Raw genomic sequence first — 20,439 nt, 5'->3', positions numbered from 1 at the left:
ATCCCGTGAGACAGATTCCCCCATGCTACTTGAAAAACAAAACAAAACACAGTTGGTTAAGATATTATATATATAAAAATGGAATTTAGACACAATTTTTACCACTAAAAGAATAAAACAAACCTTGCTTAAACCATGTAAAAAAATACTTTAAATCCTGTTATAATAGACATCAAATCTCTTTCTATTCCTTGCTTAAATTTAAGTATTAAAAGTTTTTAAGTGTTTTCCTGCAAATTACTGCAATCTGTTTTTTTTTTGTCCACCCAATCCCACCTGCAATAAAGTATATTTTTCTCACTCCCACTATTATGGCAGCAGGTCCTGCAGAACCCGTGGGATCCCAGTCCTGCTGCAGGGCTCTGCTGTGGAGTTTTACAGTAATAAATCTTTTTACCAACAGTGTCAGGCTTTGTAGCCTGTATGTGAGCGTAGCCAGACTCCATCAAGATCCTATAGAGTCCCTTTTTCAAGAAAGGAAACATCCGCCTGACATCTTCATCCTGGAAACCAAAGAGTCCTGGGAAATAACGTCCCAACAGAATGGACAGCAGCTGGGTAAATCTCATGTTCGTAACTGAAACCATATTTAAGTGAAGGCCTTTCACGTGGCTAAACACAATAAGAAATACAAATTAACAAAAATAATATTTGGAAACTAAATTATAAGTATTTTTAAATCCATAAATGTAATGCATTAGATGCATTTTATCTAGTTCCAATCCAATCTAGTCCTGTTGTAGCTCAAAGCACTGTCACTCCCATCCCAGCCTTCCGGGTTCAAGCTGCAAGATGAGTACACAGCTTGATCAGTTTCATAGTTCAGTGGGACAATGTTTATTGCACAGTCCACTAGACTCAATTCCAGAGAGAAGGGTTCAAATGCACATGCTGGGTCCCTTGCTAGACCTGATTTGTGGCCATGCCAAAAGCACCACACAACTAGCCATCTCTATTTGAGAGAAGCCCAGGACCTGAATAGAAATGGTGACCAGGTCAGGACTGTGTGCAGAGCAATCCAGAGGGGAAAATTACACACTGCCCAGGTAAAGGCAAATCAGGAGACCCTCACATGCACGAGCATGAAATGTACTATTTAAAGGATACTCACGTGGGAGCTATCTGAGCCAGGTTGGTACAGATCAGCCAGCCCCAGTCACCGCCCTGAGCATAGAATTCATGGAATCCCAGCCTGAGCATCAATTTATAAAATATGCAGGCAGCACTCACAGAATTAAAGCCTGTGAAAAGAAAAAGGCACCAAGTTACCTTTTACCAACCAAGTTAACAGTTACCAACTACCACACTGTATAGACAGTATTATTTTAGCGGTGCTGTCAAAGCCCTACAAGGTGAACAGCAGCTCTCCCTTGCCTAGCTTTCCCCCCTCCCCCGAGACAGAGTGCTCCACAGGAGCTCCCTTCACTTCATTAAGGCAAGGACTAGAGAGGCTCTTGGCCACTGACCAGAAGCCAGGGGGCAGAGAACCCAACCCATTTCCTAACTGTCATCCTTCCTCATGCACATGCTGTACCACAGGGTTGGTGGTCTCCCTGGAGACTATAACACTGCTCTAAACTAGCCTTAGCAGGTATTCTTGAGCGCTGCCACTGCAATGTATTCCCACAAGGAGGAGAAAACTTCAGATTAGCCAGAGCTGGAAACTTCAAGCCTCAATGGTGATACAATGCTCCACTGCCATGCCCTGGGTCATTTCCAGAATACACACAATGTGTCAGTCCATAAACTTGGTGCTAACATAAACCACACATACATTATCGGAGAAGCTGCCCAGCTTTCGAAGACCAAACAAACTTCCCTTTCCTCCTGCCTCCTCCCCAAGACCACAGGATGAATTAACACTGTGCACTCTATTTGATAAATGACAGCACCCCCTGTTACACAGCACAGCACAGCAGACAAGCTGCTTCAACAGATAGAACTGGTAAGGACTGGCTTTTCTGCCCTTATTTCCCTCCTCAGAGGCTTCATGGCCCTGACCTAACATGCCGTCATTTCACTCTGCTTTCCTCATCCAAGTGTTATTCTGATCTTTAGGATATGGAAGCACATTAAAAATAGTATCTTGTTTCCACATTTGTTTGAAGTGACATTAACAAAATATCATATTTAAAAATAATTTCTCAGTTGCATTATCCTTTAACTGCCTTAGATTTATGTTTCACCATTTATGCTGTTGGCTTACTTATTGTTCTGAACTGAGCCTGACTAAAGATACTAGATGGAACACTTACAACTAAAAAAACCCACCATTTGTGGGGAGAGGTATTGTTTGTGTTTTTCATTTACTTCATGAGGTTTCTCTTCATATTAACTTTTGTAACCCCATTCTCTTTTAAATAAATGTTGATACATTGGCCCTAAAAGTGTCATTTTAAAACCACACCGATTTCTCCACATCACATAAAAGTGCCTTATATACAATACAATAAATTATTTAACTTCATTATTAACATATTATCTCCTACTCTGCATAGAGCATCAAAGTATCAGCCACTAAGGATTACATACCACAAGGAGGCTATCTGCTGTACTGGTATAGTTTCTATTCCATTCACAATATACCTTTTTTGTGTGATGCTTCCGAGAAGCCATAGCCAGGGATTGATGGGCAAATGACCTCAAAAATATGTTCATCACCTAGGCCATGGCTAGCAGGGTCCGTCAAGAGAGGGATAATTTTGTAAAACTCATAAACTGAGCCAGGCCAACCATGAACCATTAATAATGGCTTTGCAGAGCGGTTCTCAGGCAAGCTGGGAGGCTTTACATGAACAAAATGGACATCAAGGCCTGTAAAAATAAATGCATAAATAAATAAAATATGCAAACATACACAAACACACACACAATAAGGCTTCTGAGATCAATCACAGAGAACTGAGGCTTATGAATAAATCTGTTCATAAAGTATTTCTGGTGATTGCAAAAACCATAATTATTATAAACAACACTCTGCACAGCTATGAATCCTTTTATCTAAGGATCTTAAAGTGCTTTACAAATGCCAATTAAGTCTCACAACAGCCAACTGAGGAAGGCAAATATTATTTCCAACAGATTAGCAAAATGAAGCACAGAAGTTAAGTAATTCATCAAAAGTCAGACAATGAGTCAGTGGCAGGAATGGAACCCAGAAGTCTGAATTTCTACACATTTGAACTTTTTTTTTTAAATCATGCTCTCCTGCCCATTTTAATAACAATTATTAATATGAAAATTATTCCTTCCAGTGCATTGCCCAGGATATCCTGTCCTGGTCTTCTTCAAGTCTACCTTTTAAACTGCAAGTCCTTTTTAAGGCAGCGTCGCTTTGTTGGATGCTACACAAGATAAAAGTACACTGTCAGTGCTTAAATAAAGGCACCAAGTTCTAACCACTGAACAGCTCTGTCTCAGTGTGACAAACCCGGAATGCCTCTTAGGGTCAGTTGCTCCATTTCTAACAACATGCATTTATGGGTTCAAATTAAAAAAAGGCATAATCTTAAACTTGAATTTTGCTTCCATAGATTTCTTAATATGGGACAATTGTCTGCTTTGCCCTGAATCTACACCTTGTACCCAAAAAACACACAAACATCTAAAGCATTACTCTGCTCCAAGCATTTCAAAGCTTCCATTAGGCAATGACTGGTACATGTCAAAATCTCCCCAGTCACTCCAAGAGGTCCCTTTGATGTACAGTATTTTAAATAAACAATAAATAGAATAAGCTAGCCTGGTCACCAAGTGCCAGAAGCACATTAAATTGCTACAAAGGGAAACATGGTTCTGTGTTCCTAGGCTGACAGAGGGTGCAGTGGAGGCAGACTGAGCAGTTGTTATGGGGAAGGGATCACCTGAATTTGCACTGCAGAAAATCTGATGGGATCCACCATAGGGAGCCACATCTAGGACTTAGTCCTAGAGAGGGTTACTGAGATATAGAACCTATGGGTACTGATGGTGGCTGGGCAAGTACATAGGATAAAATAGGACAGGGAAAGAAGGTAAGGAATCTGTGGATGATACAATGGATGATTTTGATATTTTGCAGGCTTGAGAACAAATCAGTATTTTAAAGTCTTACGGTCAAATTCTGCGTTAAGACACTCCTACTTGACTCCCAGTGACCTCAACAGAAAATCCGTGCATGCATCAGAGGACTCCATCTGACATTATTTGGCATTGTTTAAACTGAAACATTTAGGGAAATTTCTCATCATTGCTGTAGCAGTGGTGCAGTTTCACTGAAACTAGCTTGTATAGCCTGGCCACAAGCATTTTTACCAGACCTACTCAGAGGTAAGCTTAGATTACACAGTGGTAAATCTCTGAGCAGTCAGTCAACACTATTGCTCCCACCACAGCTAGTACCAATGCTACAACCATGGTGGGAGACATCCCTATATTTCTCACTGCAGATGCAGTCACTCTTGGGGTTTAACCTTAGCACCAAGATTTGGGTTTCTTGGTGTCACTCCTCCTAATGGTAATGGATGCACCAAACTACTGGTACTAAGTAGTTTATGGCAGTCCTGTACTGAAGTGCAAAGCCTGATCCTGCAAACCTTACTCATGTGCAGCACTCTGATCTTAGCGAGACTGCTCAAGACAGTAAAGTATTTTTATTTCATGGCATCAGAACCTCCCCTTGGCAAAGATTTGTTAACAACAGCACCAATCAGCACCACTATGCATCAATATCTGCTAGAATTTTCATTTTAAAAACCTCTCAGAAACAGACTTTATAACTGGCCAGTTTTAAACGGCACTGGAATGATTCCAACAGGCTAGATGTGATCTTTAAATTTTATCACATGCTCTTTTTAGGGCAAAGCCACGCACCCTCAATCTTAGTTTTGAATTGTGGGAATTTGTTGAGAACTTCCACTTGCTTCTTCCAGTTGAATTGATTTCTCCAGTAGGAGATGACCTTCCGGAGATAAATGGAGTTAAATCCATACTGGAAGCAACTGTTCTCCAGGGGCTCAGTGAATCGAGCCTGATCCAGTCTTCTAAATAAATCCTAGAGTAAACAAGAAGAGAAAGAGGTTGAAGGGAAAAGAAAAGAGGAAGGATGATAAGATAAAGATGCTACAGATTCTCTTGTGTGTTTTACTTGGCAGTTTCCTGGTTTATTGCCAAGCAAAATAGTAACTGAAGTGAAAATAAAACCTCCTGTGATACTTGCGTAATTTACTGCTTTGCTGATGTACTTACAGAGCCCCTGTCAATGCCCTCTCCCCTTGTTAAAGTCCTGCCCTTTCTCTCCTGACTGTAGCATACCTGTCACACTGTCTTGGCTGTCCTTGTTCAGTCAGACCACAGGGGGAGAGAACAGTCTTTTTCTAGCATCCAATGGGCAGGATATCAGAGTCTTCTTTACAGTGCTCACTCCCATTCTGTGTCACGAGGATACCTTCCCTTTTCCATTTATTTGGGTACTGAATAAGGTGCTTTAAGGGTGGGATTTTCAAAACCATCTTAAGTGACTTAGGAATAAAAGTCCCATTTCCTTCCAATGGTACTTGTGCTTCATGTTATTTAGGTACTTGGGAAAATCCCACTGTTGGAGCCCAGTACTCCAATCCTTCCACACATGGAACTCCAACAAATCCCTTTCTCTTGCTCCCCTCAACCAGTGAGCTGGATATTTTTCCTGCAAATTTATTTTGGTGGATTTGTCGAGTCTACAAAAGTGACCCTCCTGATGGGGATTCAGGGCTCATGTGGAATGCTGCAGATAGGCTACAGTCTGCTAATAATCACTCAGCAGAGACAAGCAGCCTGTATGAAGCAAGAGACTTCTCATACTTGCAATTATGGAGGTTTTGACCTGGGAAGTATTTTCTGATGTCAATGTACATGGATAACTCCTATTGTAGCTAACAGGAGTTACACGCACACCTTCACAGAAAGGTTAGATTTTGCCTAGACAAGGATTTGAAGTTGTGATCTTAGCTAAAATGTTTTTTAAAAGTCTAGGGAAGACAAGGCAGTGTATACTTTAGCATGTACTAAACTGGCCAAGTATAAGTCCAGACTTCCTCTAGGCTTTAACAGGTGTTGAAGGTAAAATGACTTGTCTAGCCTACATTTATATAAAATGTGTTAGCTAACGTGCTAACTTTAAATTTAACATGCTACTTTAAATCCTAGTCTAGACAAGGCTTATTTATGCCCAACCAATATCATTTATTGCTGCTGGGTTGTTATTTTACAATAGCTTTTATATAAAACAAAACTGTATTTAATTTAGAGACAACCCTCAAGAAAGCAGCTACCCACAATTTTACCATGCAACGGAAGAGAACATTTAAGAGGCCACCTTCTATTTAAACTCAGAAGTGGAAGAAGGTAAGAGTTATAGAAGCCATGACCAATAAAAGAAACGGAAACCCATTATAAGGAAATATAGGGACAATCCCATTTTGTGAATAATATTTGAATAGTCACTCCAAGCAGCTCTATAAAGCTGCAACTTTCCCAAATATGTATATGTACATGTAAAAACAAAATCTCTGTCACTTGCAAGATTCCACCACCTACATATTTTCACTGTATTTATTACCATGGGATCAGTGTTTTAATGCCAAGGCGGGTCAGTCATCCTATAAAAGGCTTTAACTAACATTGTCAAGAGCTATGCTGTTCTTTACTTGCAGCCAAGTGGCACTCAAGAAGGTGAGAAATTCTTATCTGCTTCTGAAATGAGTAAATTAAAGACATTTTCCCAATCAGTCTTTTTATAATCTAGAGCCTCAATAATCAGTCGGAGGGAGGGGCAAATACAGTAGCACAGAGTTGAATGATCACAAAAACCAAATTCCGCTTTTATGTGCTACATTTTCTGGAATTATCAGACCCCACAAAGTAGGCTCATATGCTAACATGATAGCAGTCAGCTGGGAACAAAACAAAACAAAACAAAACATTGGGATACAGAAGTCTATTTATCACTATTACTTTTTGAGAGCAAGGGAAAGTCCCTTGCTATTAAGATTTGTGCATCACGCCTCAATTTCAATAGTTCTATTTCACTTCTATAAATTTAGTTACTGATTTAATTTAAAAATTGCTCCAAAACAAATCACACATTTATTCTGCCATTTCATACTCTCCTCTCCCCAGGAGAAATGTTTCCTTACATTCAGCTCTTCTTCTGTGGTTTCCACCTTAAATGGACGAACAGTTGTATCTTCTTCAGAGTCAGGTTCCTGCCCTTTGCCCCACCATCCCTCTTCAATGGGTAGCGTCTCCTCCTTCTTTCTGGTAAGGAACAGATAGACGATGATCCCCAAGGCCAGTGTCAGGAATATTTCAAGCAACATAATGACTGCAACTGCAAGAGAAAAGCACAACCCTGTCGTTAACTGACTGAGGCATGTCACATAAAATTTTCAAAAGAGCTTAAGTAATTTAGGAGCCTAAGGGCTTGTCTACACTACCCGCCGGATTGGCAGGCAGAGACAGATCCAGAGGGGGTCGATTTATCACATCTAGCTGAACGCTCTCCTGTTGACTCTGGTACTCCACCAGAACAAGGAGCACAAGTGGAGTCGACGGGAGAGTATCAGCTGTTGACTTACCGCAATGAAGACACCACGGTAAATAGATCTAAGTATGTTGACTTCAGCTACGCTATTCATATAGCTGAAGTTGCGTACCTTAGATCAACCCCGCGCGGTAGTGTAGACAAGCCCTAAGTCCCACTTTCAAAATTTATGTAAGCAGCTAGAAGGGAGAGGGAGGGATAGCTCAGTGGTTTGAGCATTGGCCTGCTAAACCCAGGGTTGTGAGTTCAATCCTTGAGGAGGCTACTTAGGGATCTGAGGCAAAAATTGGTCCTGCTAGTGAAGGCAGGGGGCTGGACTCAATGACCTTTCAAGGTCCCTTCCAGTTCTAGGAGATTGGTATATCTCCAATTATTACCTTTATCTATGCTGTGGCCCAACCATATTATAACATGGTAGATACCATGGCTATATTATCAGATTTGCTATAACTTTTGGTCACTATTGCCTTGTAGAAAAATATTATTAGTCAGTTGAATCTCCCAGCCTCTCTCTGAAAATTCACAGAATACATATATCAAGGCTTCAGATTCTTGCACAGACCCATACCTCATTTTAGCATACTAAACTAGCAAAGAACACTGAAGCAGACAATTTTGCATACTTGAATGCTGCTGGGAGAAAAGATATTTTACATTTACTATACTCCCTCACAGACTTCATCAGTGTAAAATGTAGACTGAGGTTGAAGTGTTCAGAAGGCCTCCCCTTTGCTTTCTTGTGGACCCTCCAAAAGAAAAAGGGTACATAGACTCCAGGATCCAAAACACCTCCCCAAGTGATGAAATTTTGCCAAACCAAAGCCACCCAGGATTCACCTTTTCTTAATCCCATAATCACTGCTTCAGGCTGGTTGTACTTTTTTAAGAGCAGTAGATATAGAATACTTAAAATATTAAACAATTCCATTTGGAACATCTTTACACTGTTTTGTGCCTCAAGTAAAAAAAAAAAACAACCCCAAACCAGTTTCTCTTTAATATGAATGTTTCTGAGTAGCCTTTTAAATACAAGAAATGTGTGTGCAGAGGTTTGGGTTTTGTTGTTGTTGTTTTTAAAGTATGTCACATTTGAAAGACCCATCATGCTTGAGGAATTATTGTTAAAATATTAATTATTTCAAAACTGTTCTGTATGGCAGACATTATTTATGACACATACTATTCCATACTCTCTCCAGTGCTGGAAGGGTTTTTGTTGTAGTTGTTGCTGTTGTTGCACAGAGTAATTTGGTGCTTTGAAATTGCTCAAGGGGATAAATAAAATATTCACTGAAAATGCTGGGCCAAATTCATCCATGAAGCTAAACAAGAACTGTAGCATCTAAGTTAAGGGAGTTCACCCAGTTACCTAAGGGCTAAAATTGACCAATGTCAATTTTAAAATTATTGTAAGGCAGGAGATGTTGTTAAGCTTCTGGGGTCAATTTTGCAAAGTCTGCCATAAAAATTGTGCTAGCACAATTAGCACCCATAAAAACAGCATTTGGAGAAAAATCAGATACTTGTGTGCATACATCCAGAAGTTTTAAGGATGCACGGGGTGCACATGCAAATGTTGCAACTTTTCAAATTGATCTCAAATTCCTCAGAAACCCTCTCAGCCTAGAAAATGGAAATTAAAGGCAAGTTAAGGATTGAATCAGCTGACCAGTTTCAGTCAGAATTCCATAAATACCTCTGTATCCTCTGAGAAAGTACTAATTTCTCTTAGCCACACTCTTCAGAGTCCTAACCCAGATTCTCCCCAGGTTTGCACACAAACCCTTGATTACATGCCAGTTTCAGTGTTTCAGACTGGAAGTTAGTCCCCATAAAAATCATCCAATACAAAACATTTTAGTAGCCTTTCTTCAAGAGCAACCAGTTTAGGAATAACATAGCAGTGGTGCTGCATGTCAGAACTGAAGGGCCATTTAAAAATTGCAAAGCACTTGGCAGAGGCTTGTAAATATCATCACTATTTAATAGATGGTGAAACTGAGGCACAGAGAAATGAAGTGACTTACCCCAGGTCACACCACAAGTCAGATATGGGTTCTGCACTGTCTAGGAATCTGTATGGCCCCATCACAGTAGTAACCAAATGCCTCACAAACGTTTAAAACAAAAAGTCTCTCTCTCCTCCTCTCCCATCTCCACCTGTGGGGCTAAAAACCTTAAATAGTTAGACTTTTTTAAATTGTGTGGGTGAATTCTGTGTCTGTGCAAGGGCACATGCAGAACTTGCTATGGAAAAGCCAATTCAAAGACATTTGTTTTGCAATTCATTCCAAACGCATTGAGGTAAGAGGTTATTCTGATCTTATCTGGTAGTGAGTTCCATAAAGCACATTCAGTACCTGTGAAAGTTCTATTCACTGCACAGGTCTTCCCCCATTGGTCAAAAGGAGAGTCATGGTGTCAGTTAAATGTGGCTCTCATGGGAGGTATTGGTTATAAAGGGAGCAGTAATCTCTCCAGTCGCAAAGACCAACCCAATGGAGGGGTTTGCATATCAAGACACAGACCCTGAGTTGCTCTCTGTATTCAGTGTACACCTCTCAGTCCTCTTGAACTCCCAATCACTGTGGTATATAAGAACACAGAGGCCCCGATCCTGCACTTTGCTTGACTGTTGCACCTGAGGACAGGGAAACAGGGCAAAGCGACACAGAGCTGTTCTAACCTGTAATGGCCTCCAAAAAACCATTATGTTAGTGACAGATTGCTAGAGCACAGCATACACCCCCGGCCACCTCATGCTCGTGTGCTGGGTGGTGGGAGCCAGAAGGAGATGATATTGAGCCAACTATACCAGCTTTACACCACTTGCAGATTCCCCAGTTTGCTACTCAGGCCAGTTCTTTAAAGCTGCTTTGTGCTACTGGAGCAATGCAAAGCATCTTCGGCAAGGCTGAGAATCTGGCCCAGAATCTTTTCCTCTAACAACTGGACAGTGCTGTCCCCAGAGATGAAAGTTAAAACCCCTTTACACTTGTTCTAGCTCTCTCTTGGTAAGGGAAGGATTCACTGCACCTATTTCTTCTTTAACTTTTCTGATGCTATATTAATGTTCTTGCATTTTTCAGAGATGTAAACAAACTGTTAATGTTTTTACTCTCTAAAGTCTCTTGATGTGGCACTGTTGGCATGTTGCCTTTGAGATTACAACTTCAACGCGAGCTAACATTATTTATTTTTTGTAGTGGCTCAATGCCAGATCTTAGAAAGAGCTCTTTCCATTCATCCTCCAGTAATATTTAGAGTCTGGAAATTAACTATTCCTCAGAATGAATGACCCTTCATGGATATTGTTTAAATAAATATCCTAGATGGTACCTTTTTATGAGCAGTCCAGCAAAGAATTATGTTTTTGTTTTGCTCCTTTCAAAAACACATTTTAAGACATATTCCTAACAGCTAAATAAAGTAACAAAGGCCTTGTCTACACTACAGGACTATTTCGAATCTACTTAAGTCGAATTTGTGGATTCAACCTTAATAAGTCGAATTTGTGTATCCATACTAAATACACAAATTCGAACTTCTGAGTCCACATTCACGGGGCCAGCGTCGACTTTGGAAGCGGTGCACTGTGGGAAGCTATCCCACAGTTCCCGCACTCCCCGCTGCCCATTGGAATTCTGGGATTTCCCCCCAATGCATGCTGGGGGGAAAAATGTGTCGAGGGTGGTTTTGGGTTAGTGTCGTCATTGAACCGTCAATCACGCCCTCCCTCTCTTCCTTGAAAGCGCCGGCGGGAAATCTGTTCGCGCCCTTGTCTGGTCGGTTACAGTGCGGACGCCACAGCACTGCGAGCATGGAGCCCGCTGCGATCATCGCTGCACTTATGGCCGTTGTCAACTCCTCGCATCTTATCGTCCACCTCTTCCACAGTCAGCTGCTGAGAAACCGGGCGAGGAGGCTCCGGCAGCGCGGTGAGGAGAGTGGCACAGACCTCTCAGAAACCAGGGTACGCCGGGCAGTGGAGATCATGGTGGCAATGGGTCACGTTCATGGTGTGGAACAGCGATTCTGGGCCCGGGAAACAAGCACAGACTGGTGGGACCGCATAGTGCTGCAGGTCTGGGATGACACAGAGTGGCTGCGAAACTTCAGGATGCGTAAGGGCACTTTCCTTGAACTGTGTGACTTGCTGTCCCCTGCCCTGAAGCGCCAGGACACAAGGATGCGAGCAGCCCTGAGTGTGCAGAAGCGAGTGGCCATAGCCCTCTGGAAACTTGCCACGCCAGACAGCTACCGGTCAGTAGCGAACCACTTTGGCGTGGGCAAATCTACCGTGGGGATTGCTGTCATTCAAGTAGCCCACGCAATCGTTGAGCAACTGCTCTCAAAGGTAGTGACTCTCGGAAATGTCCAGGTCATCATAGATGGCTTCGCCGCGATGGGATTCCCAAACTGCGGTGGGGCTATAGATGGGACTCACATCCCTATCCTGGCACCAGCCCACCAGGCCAGCGAGTACATTAACCAAAAGGGCTACTTTTCAATGGTGCTGCAAGCTGTGGTGGACCATAGGGGACGTTTACCAACATCAACGTCGGGTGGGCGGGCAAGGTTCATGACGCGCGCGTGTGTTCAGGAACTCTGGTCTGTTTAGACGCCTCCAGGCAGGTACTTTCTTCCCGGACCACAAAATAACGGTTGGGGATGTGCAGATGCCTACAGTGATCCTCGGGACCCGGCCTACCCGCTAATGCCCTGGCTCATGAAGCCCTATACAGGCGCCTTGGACAGTGAGAAGGAACTCTTCAACTACCGGCTGAGCAAGTGCAGAATGGTGGTGGAGTGTGCTTTCGGACGTCTCAAGGGGAGATGGCGGAGCTTACTGACTCGCTCGGACATCAGCGAAAAGAATATCCCTGTAGTTATTGCTGCTTGCTGTGTGCTCCACAATCTCTGTGAGAGCAAGGGCGAGACCTTTTTGGCCGCTTGGGAGGTTGAGGCAAATCGCCTGGCTGCTGTTTACGATCAGCCAGACACCCGTGCTGAGAGAATATCCCAGCGGGAAGCGATGTGCATCAGGGAGGCTTTGAAAGCGAGTTTCCTCGCAGAGCAGGGTAACCTGTGACTGTCCACTTGATTTTAAGAGAGCCTGATCACAAACCAAGTTTCCCCCACTTCCAAAGGACGTTTTAAAACTAAGGACATGTTTCAGTTATTAATAATAAATCTTTCGTTGACTTTGCATTTCTGTTTCTTGGTTGAAACATGGAAGCATTCTGTGCTGGGTAAGGTGTGCACTGATGTACAGACCGCTTGTCCAAAAGAGGACGGACAGCCTCCTGCTCCTACATAGGTCTGTGGGGTGGGGGACGGTTTACGGTGGTTGTGCATGTAGGGGGAGGGTTGCAGGAATGGGTGGGTTTGCAGGAAGGGGCGAGGGGTGCCGTCTTTGGATAGGGGTTAACATGACGGCTGTGGGTTTGGGCGTTGGGAGGGGTGTGGGGGAAGGGTGAGTATCTGCCCCTGGATGAGGGCTCTTTTTGGGGCTCAGGGCACCGGGGAGGATCGTGGCTACGGTCCAAGTGCATGTGAAGGGAAGCCTGCCTTTACATTCGGGGATGGCAGGCACCAGGACCCTGGACAAGCATACACATCAAGGAAAGACCCGGGGCAGCATACACCACACAGACTGTCCCTGGTGCCTAGTGACTGCAGTCTGTGTGTGCCCTGCAGTTGACCCTGCACCCAAGTCTGTACCATGGCACTGTGGGCTATGCACTGAAATTACAATTCCCCCCCCACACACACCCACAGAAAGTCTTCTGACACCAGAAACGTGACGGAAACAGTGAGTAACACCAAACCGCTTTTAATAATGTAGTACACAGTGGGGGGTTTAAACTTGGAGTTGGGACTGGTTGATGCTGTAAGGAAAGAGCTTGTACAAATTTACAGCGAGAGTTGTCTCGAACATTATCGGTCTGCTGCGGTGCAGGGACAGTTCTCACGGCCCCTACCGCCTCCTTCTTGTAACTTTGGGTGAGGGGGGAACAGGACTTCTTGGCGTTGGAGGGCGGTTGCAGATGCACTGCAGGGGGGCTCTCTCCTCCTGCCTGCGGTCTTGCAGAACATCTACAAGGCGCTGGAGCGTGTCCGTTTGCTCCCTCATTAGACCAAGCAGCGTTTGAGTCGCCTGCTGGTCTTCCTGCCACCACCTATCCTCCCGTTCCATGTGTGTGCGATGCTGCTGACACAGGGTCTCCCTCCACTGTCTCTGCTCTGCCGCCTCCGCTCTGGAGCTGGCCATCAGTTCCTGGAACATGTCGTCCCTAGTCTTTTTCTTTCGGCGTCTAATCTGAGCCAGCCTCTGCGAGGGGATGCCGGGCAGTCCGGGAAGGAGCCGAAGCTGTGTGATGCGAAAAAGTAGGTGATTTCCTTGAACACATACATGTTTGCCAACAGTAAACACAGTCTAGTCAGTTTCAGTTAACAAGACCAAAGAGGGAACCAAGTCTCAGGAGATCTCAGAACTAGTCCGAGATTTCGGAATACGCTCTCATTGGCGGCGCCATTGCACTGGATAGCGCATGCGAGGAGAGACAGCTGCATCCCTCTTGCACAAAGTCCTGGTAAGCCTTACAGTACATACTGCTTATCAGTTAGTGGTTAGCTGTGCTCTCCTGCTAAAGGCAATGTGCAAAGCAGAAAAGATGAGCCTTTTGCAGCCCCTCCCGTCAGTGCACGGGAAAGATCACTGTATGCTTTTCCTCTGTGGCCTCCAACACGTGGCTGTTAAGCGAGGGTCATTCTTATGCAAAGTAAAAGTCTGTTAAGCGAGGGTCATTCTTATGCAAAGTAAAAGTCTACCATTCACAATAGTAACAGTACACTAATTCCCCTAATTAGATGCAGCACTTCCAGAACGACATTACCCTGAGGCGTGTCAGTCGGACTCAGAGAGAGCGGATGCTAACAGAAGCCCTGCACAGACCAGGACCATACGCTGCCATGCTTGTAGAGGCGATGCTTCCCTTTTACCTTAGGATGGCCTGGTGCGGAAGAGTGTGCTTCCACGGAGCACACAATAAGGCACCTCTCCCAAGGAACCTCCTGCTGAGGCTTTTCCAGCTGCTCTCTGAGAGCTTTTTTGAACTGTCCCCAGAGGATTATTGCTCGATTCCTATATGTGTAGACCTACTTTTTGTATAGTTTGATATTTAAAAATTTTTATATAGTATTTCTATTTTTTATATACCTGTTTCTTAAAAAATAAATGTTTCCCTGTTTGTAGCACTTACCGCCTGATCCTTCCCCTGATTCCGAGTCCGGGTTAACGGGCGGGGACGGTTGGTAGGGGATCTCTGTGAGGGTGATGAAGAGATCCTGGCTGTCAGGGAAAGCGGGAGTGGGTTCGATGTCGCCTGCGCCATCCTCAAAAGACCCTTCCTCATCTTCCCCATCGGCGAACATGGAGGAGGAACTGTCCCGGTACACTATTCCGTCCTCGGAGTCCACCGGCACTGGTGGGGCAGTGGTGGCAGACCCACCTAGAATGGCATGCAGTGCCTCGTAGAAGCGGCATGTCTGGGCCTGGGCTCCGGAGCGTCCGTTTGCCGCTCTGACTTTTTGATACCCTTGTCTTAGGTCCTTCACTTTCACACGGCACTGCATCGCATCCCGGCTGTATCCTTTCTCTTTCATGGCTTTAGAGACCTTCTCGAAGGTCTTCGCGTTCCGCTTGCTGGAGCGCAGCTCCGAGAGCACAGACTCCTCGCCCCACACAGCGATCAGATCCATGACTTCCCTGTCAGTCCATGCTGGGGACCTCTTTCTATTCTGGGATTGCCAGGACTCCTCTGCTGGAGAGCTCTGCATCGTTGCAGGTGCTGCGGAGCTCGCCCCGATGTGCAACCAGAACGTCAGATTCAAACCGCCCAGGCAGGAAAATGAATTCAAATTTTCGCGGGTCATTTCCTGTGTGGCTGGCCAGAGAATCCAAGCTCGGACTGCTGTCCAGAGCGTCAACAGAGTGGTGCACTGTGGGATAGCTCCCGGAGCTACTAAGTTCGATTAGCATCCACACCAAGCCTAATTCGAGCTAGCCATGTCGAATTTAGCGTTACTCCACCTGCCGGGGTGGAGTACCAAATTCGAACTAAAGAGCCCTCTAGTTCGAATTAAATGGCTTCCTGGTGTGGACGGTTGAGCGGTTAGTTCAAATTAACGCTGATAAATTCGAATTAAAGTCCTAGTGTAGACCAGGCCAAAGACTTAGTACATTTTTTTTTGTTTTTTAAATTTTTTATAAAAATGAAACTCATCCATTTGAAAGCAGATATTGTCTGCTTAAAAATCACATTTAAAAAAAACATTTCCTTAGAACACCTTAAATGATTAAAAGTGAATATTAAAATCTAGTTTATTTTTCACCATATTCTCAGTTTGGTTTCCATTTCACTCCATTTGTACAGTAAAAATAGACTGAACAGTTTCATAGGAGCATGGGGATTGCCATATGACATCTAACCACATCTACTCTGATACCCTGTCTCCAACAGCAGCCATCACCATAATGGTCCCCTTAGCCATAGGAGGACTTTCCTCCTAACTCCCATCACTTAGTGCCTTAAGCCTTGAAGAGTTTGTCTCTTACAATAAATACAAATGTAACTGTGGATGTTCTCATTATCCATACAAGCATCTCATCCTTTTTTGAACACTGTTAAGCTGTTGGCCTCAGTGATGCCTAGTGGCAATTAGTTCCAAAGTTTTACTGTGCTTTCTGGGAGGGAGGGGAGAGTATTTCCTTTTACCAGTTTTAAGTTTGTTACCTTTAATTTCATTGAATGAACTCTTGTTCACATTCATTTTTGTTTATGGTCAGTTTCACTTTTTGAATCTAGTGCACTAATCCAATACTGAAATATTTGCAGACACTGCACAGGAATGTTTAAGTCACAATAAAAAAATCCCTCTATTTTTTAATATTCATACCAGCGGTTTCTTTTAACAACACTAGGCTTTGTAAAACTTTAAATAAAACAAATTCTGCATACCCATAGATCAAAGAAAGTTAAAGCATTACATTGATAGGATCCATTTTCAGTTCAGAGAATTACTCAACAGCACCCAACTTCTGTTACTTATGTTTATTGCAATAGTGCCTAGGGGTCAGTCAAGAACAGGACTCCACTGTCCTAGCTTACTGTACGTCTATAGAATAAGCGACAGTCCTTACCCTAAAAAAATGACCATTTAAAGAAACAAAGATCAGGGGAAAGGGATCAACCACACAAGTAGAGTGAACAATGTAATGGTTACAAACATCATATTAGTTCCACAAGTTTTTCTTTTGTGCTTTTGTTTTGGTAGTATTCCTACAAGTCATAACCAAGCAATGAATTAGACACATTCTGCTCTACCCATCCTTATCCAATTATTTCTTCATTCAGCCAAAGAGAAGTCATTTCAATTCTTCGTGCTTCAAACAAGAGGGCTAGAAACTAAGCTGACAGCCAGACGTTGCATCTGAGCTGAACTTTCCTGGGTACATTACAAAATAAAATGGTCTTCTCCATATGCACCCTTGAAATAAGTCATTTTTCATCATCTGATGAATCTAAGATTGTTAAAATAATTCTTAGAGTTAGATTAAGTTGGAGAAAGAGAGGCAGAATGATGCATTGTACTTCCAATGCTTACTGCTGGGACCCTTTCCCACCAAGGTGCAGAGTTCTGAGAGGATAGTGAAATGTACCCTGCTGCACCTCAAACTGCCATAGATTTGGTCAAGCCTGGATTGAAGGAGGTGCCTGAAGGTAACACAGCTATCCTTAGCAACAACAGAAAGCCAATAAGTTATTTTTAAAAATCAGTTAAAACAACATTAAGGGTTAAAAGAAAGACAAAGAGCCTGCCTTTGCAGAAAATTTACTGCAGGGTGGGTACGTGACAGGTAGGACTTTAAAACTCACGTCAGTGAATCTCAGAGCTAAAGCTCTTCCCCCTACAACAGAATGCCACTCTAAAAATATAAAGGATTACCTCATCCTACTTTGCCTAGATATTGCAGAACACATAATATGCAACACATATGGTTCTGAGAGGTGCTGTTAATCACACATGCCCAAGAATGTAAACTACTATAGGGATGGAGCATTAGCCTTAAGACCGGGCTTGCTACTTTCAGTCAGATATCTGAAATTACGATGACTCTGATTTAATATGTTTTGTTGTCACTAATTTTTATTTACCTGCAGACCATGAGGTTACTGCAAGCAGACTTAGCATCGATTGGTCTGTAACTGCTGTGCTGGAAAAATAATTCAATTTGGAAGTTATTTAAGTTTAAATGTATTTTCATGCTGTTATACAAACTCTCTTTATGTTTTATTGATAACATGTTCGCATTCAGTCCCTTTATTTACAGATTTACAATAAGCCCTTACACTAGTACCTCTCCAGACAGATCACTCTTTGCCAATATAGCTAATGGAACAAAAAAATTATTACAGGGTTTAAAAATGTAAAGGTATAAATCAGCTTGAACTTGCTCAACTAAACCACTGGGAGTGCTTGACAATGTTCTGCAGCTATAACAGGTCAGGGGCAAGGCAGGGATCTTATTTTCCAGTGTACTCTTCTGATGCTAAATAGTAATCTGTTGCCTGATTCAGAAGTGCTATTTTTTTGCTCCAGAAGGGGCCCCTATTTGACTGGAACTAGATTAGTCACAATGTGGATCCTTGAAGGAACAAGCAACAGAAAAGTGGGGGAATCACAGAACTGGAAGGGACCTTGAGAGGTCATCTAGACCAGTCCCCTGCACTTGTGGCAGGACTAAGTCTAGACCATGTTTGTCTAACCTGTTGTGATAAATGAAAGGGGGGGGAGGGAACTCCCTTTTATGGATACCCAGCCAGCCAGAAGCTATCAAATCCTTCTTAGTAGCTGTTCTCTAATTGCTCTACCTGTAAAGGGTTAAAAAGTCTCACTGCTATGCATAGGTAAAAAGAGGTGAATGGGCGCCTGGCCAAGAGAGCCAATGGAAAGGCTAGAACTTTTTAAAATTTAGACAAGACTCCCCCTTTGTCTGTCTGTGGTTGTTCTCCGGGGAGAGGTGGACAGGACAGAGCTATGCTGTAAGAACTTGGGACAGGTATGAAAAAATCATCAATATCATACCTCGAAACTACTAATTTAAAAACTCCAGATATGTAAGTAGATCAGGAAATATCTAGGAAGACGTGATTACATTTATTCCTTTTATTTTGCTATGGCTTGTGGATTCCTCTGTACTAACCCCAGGTGCTTTTTGTTTTGCTTGTAACCTTTAAGCTGGACCTCAAGAAAGCTATTCTTGATGCTTAATCCTTGTTGTGTTTTTTTTTAAATATAGCAAATACCTAACTTCCCAGATGTATTCTCTTCCTTTTTTTTATTAATAAAATTTACCTTTTTAAAGAACAGAATTGGATCTTTGTGTCTTAAGAGGTTAATGCACATGTTGTTTAATTAGCTGGAGGCAACAGCTGATTTCTTTTTTTTCCTCTTTTTTCAGCTCTTCCCCAAAGGGGTTAAAGGGCCTGAGGATACCCCATGGGAAGGAATTCCCAAGTGTGCCTTCCTGGTCTCTCAAAGGGGTTCTGCACTTGGGTGGTGGCAGCATCTACCAATCCAAGGTCAGAGAAAAGCTGTAACCTTGGGAGTTTAATACAAGCCTGGAGTGGCCAGTATTAATTTTTAGAATCCTTGCGGGCCCCCACCTTCTGCACTCGAAGTGCCAGAGTGGGGAATCAGCCTTGACATTAGTTCTTAACAATCTCCAATGATGGAGATTCTACAACCTCCCTAGGCAATTTAATCCAATGCTTAACCACCCTGACAGTTAGGAAGTTTTTTGCTAAACCTCCCTTGCTGCAATAAAGCCCATTACTTCTTGTCCTATCCTCAGAGGTTAAGAAAAAAAATTTTTCTTCCTCTCCTTGTAATAACCTTTTACATACTTGAAAACTGTTATGTCCCCTATCAGTCTCTTTTTCCAAACTAAACAAACCCAATTTTTTCAATCTTCCCTCACAGGTCATGTTTTCTAGACCTTTAATACTTTGTTGCTCTTCTCTGGACTCTCTTCAATTTGTCCACATCCTTTCTCAAATGTGGCGCCCAGAACTGGACACAATACTCCAGTTGAGGCCTAATCAGCGCGGAGTAGAGTGGAAGAATTACTTCTCGCATCTTGCTTACAACACTCCTGCTAATACATCCCAGAAATATGTTTGCTTTTTTTGCAACAGCGTTACACTGTTGACTTATATTTAGCTTGACGTCCACTATGACCCCCAGATCCCTTTCCGCAGTTCTCCTTCCTAGGCAGTCATTTCCCATTTTGTATGTGTACAACTGATTGCTCCTTCCTAAATGGAGTACTTTGCATTTGTCCTTATTGAATTTCACCCTATTTACATCAGACTATTTCTCCAGTTTGTCCAGATCATTTTGAATTTTAATCCTATCCTCCAAAGCACTTGCAACCCCTCCCAGCTCGGTATCATCTGCAAACTTTATAAGTGTACTCTGTATGCCATTATTTACATCACTGATGAAGATATTGAATAGAACCCGACCCAGAACTGATCCCTGTGGGAGTCCACTTGTTATGCCCTTCCAGCATGACTGTGAACCACTGATAACTACTCTCTGGGAATGGTTTTCCAATATCTGGGTCTCAAGAGTTCAGAGGACCATCCAGGAGAAAAAAAACGAAAAAAAACCAACCCACATTGGTGAGCGGGGTTGAGTTTAATACATTACTATTAACTGTCAACCTTCTAATTATAAAAGCAACCAAATTACAGGTGTATTTTTCAGGCTTAAGTAAAAAACAAAACAAAAAAACTATAGCACATGTG

At 42.9% G+C, this 20,439-nt stretch overlaps 1 protein-coding gene across 4 annotated transcripts in view; it reads right to left on the bottom strand.

Moving 5' to 3' along the window:
• EPHX1 (epoxide hydrolase 1) overlaps nt 1-20,439 on the bottom strand; it is a 47,827-nt gene that overhangs the window by 9,242 nt on the left and 18,146 nt on the right. For 3 of the 4 annotated variants that reach the window (XM_039529276.1, XM_039529272.1, XM_039529273.1), the window contains 5 exons: nt 7,155-7,348; nt 4,852-5,032; nt 2,587-2,814; nt 1,112-1,241; nt 398-612 (listed from right to left, as the gene is read on the bottom strand). In XM_039529276.1, the coding sequence (XP_039385210.1) occupies nt 398-612; nt 1,112-1,241; nt 2,587-2,814; nt 4,852-5,032; nt 7,155-7,337 (937 nt within the window). In that variant the 5' untranslated portion in view covers nt 7,338-7,348. Of the gene's footprint in view, nt 1-397; nt 613-1,111; nt 1,242-2,586; nt 2,815-4,851; nt 5,033-7,154; nt 7,349-9,588; nt 9,730-20,439 lie in introns of those variants that run through there. The other variant, XM_039529274.1, reaches the window with a different exon arrangement.

Source organism: Mauremys reevesii, linkage group 3 (genome assembly GCF_016161935.1).
Source record: "Mauremys reevesii isolate NIE-2019 linkage group 3, ASM1616193v1, whole genome shotgun sequence".
Lineage (NCBI taxonomy): Eukaryota > Metazoa > Chordata > Testudines > Geoemydidae > Mauremys > Mauremys reevesii.
This window is presented reverse-complemented; position numbering and strand designations above follow the sequence as displayed.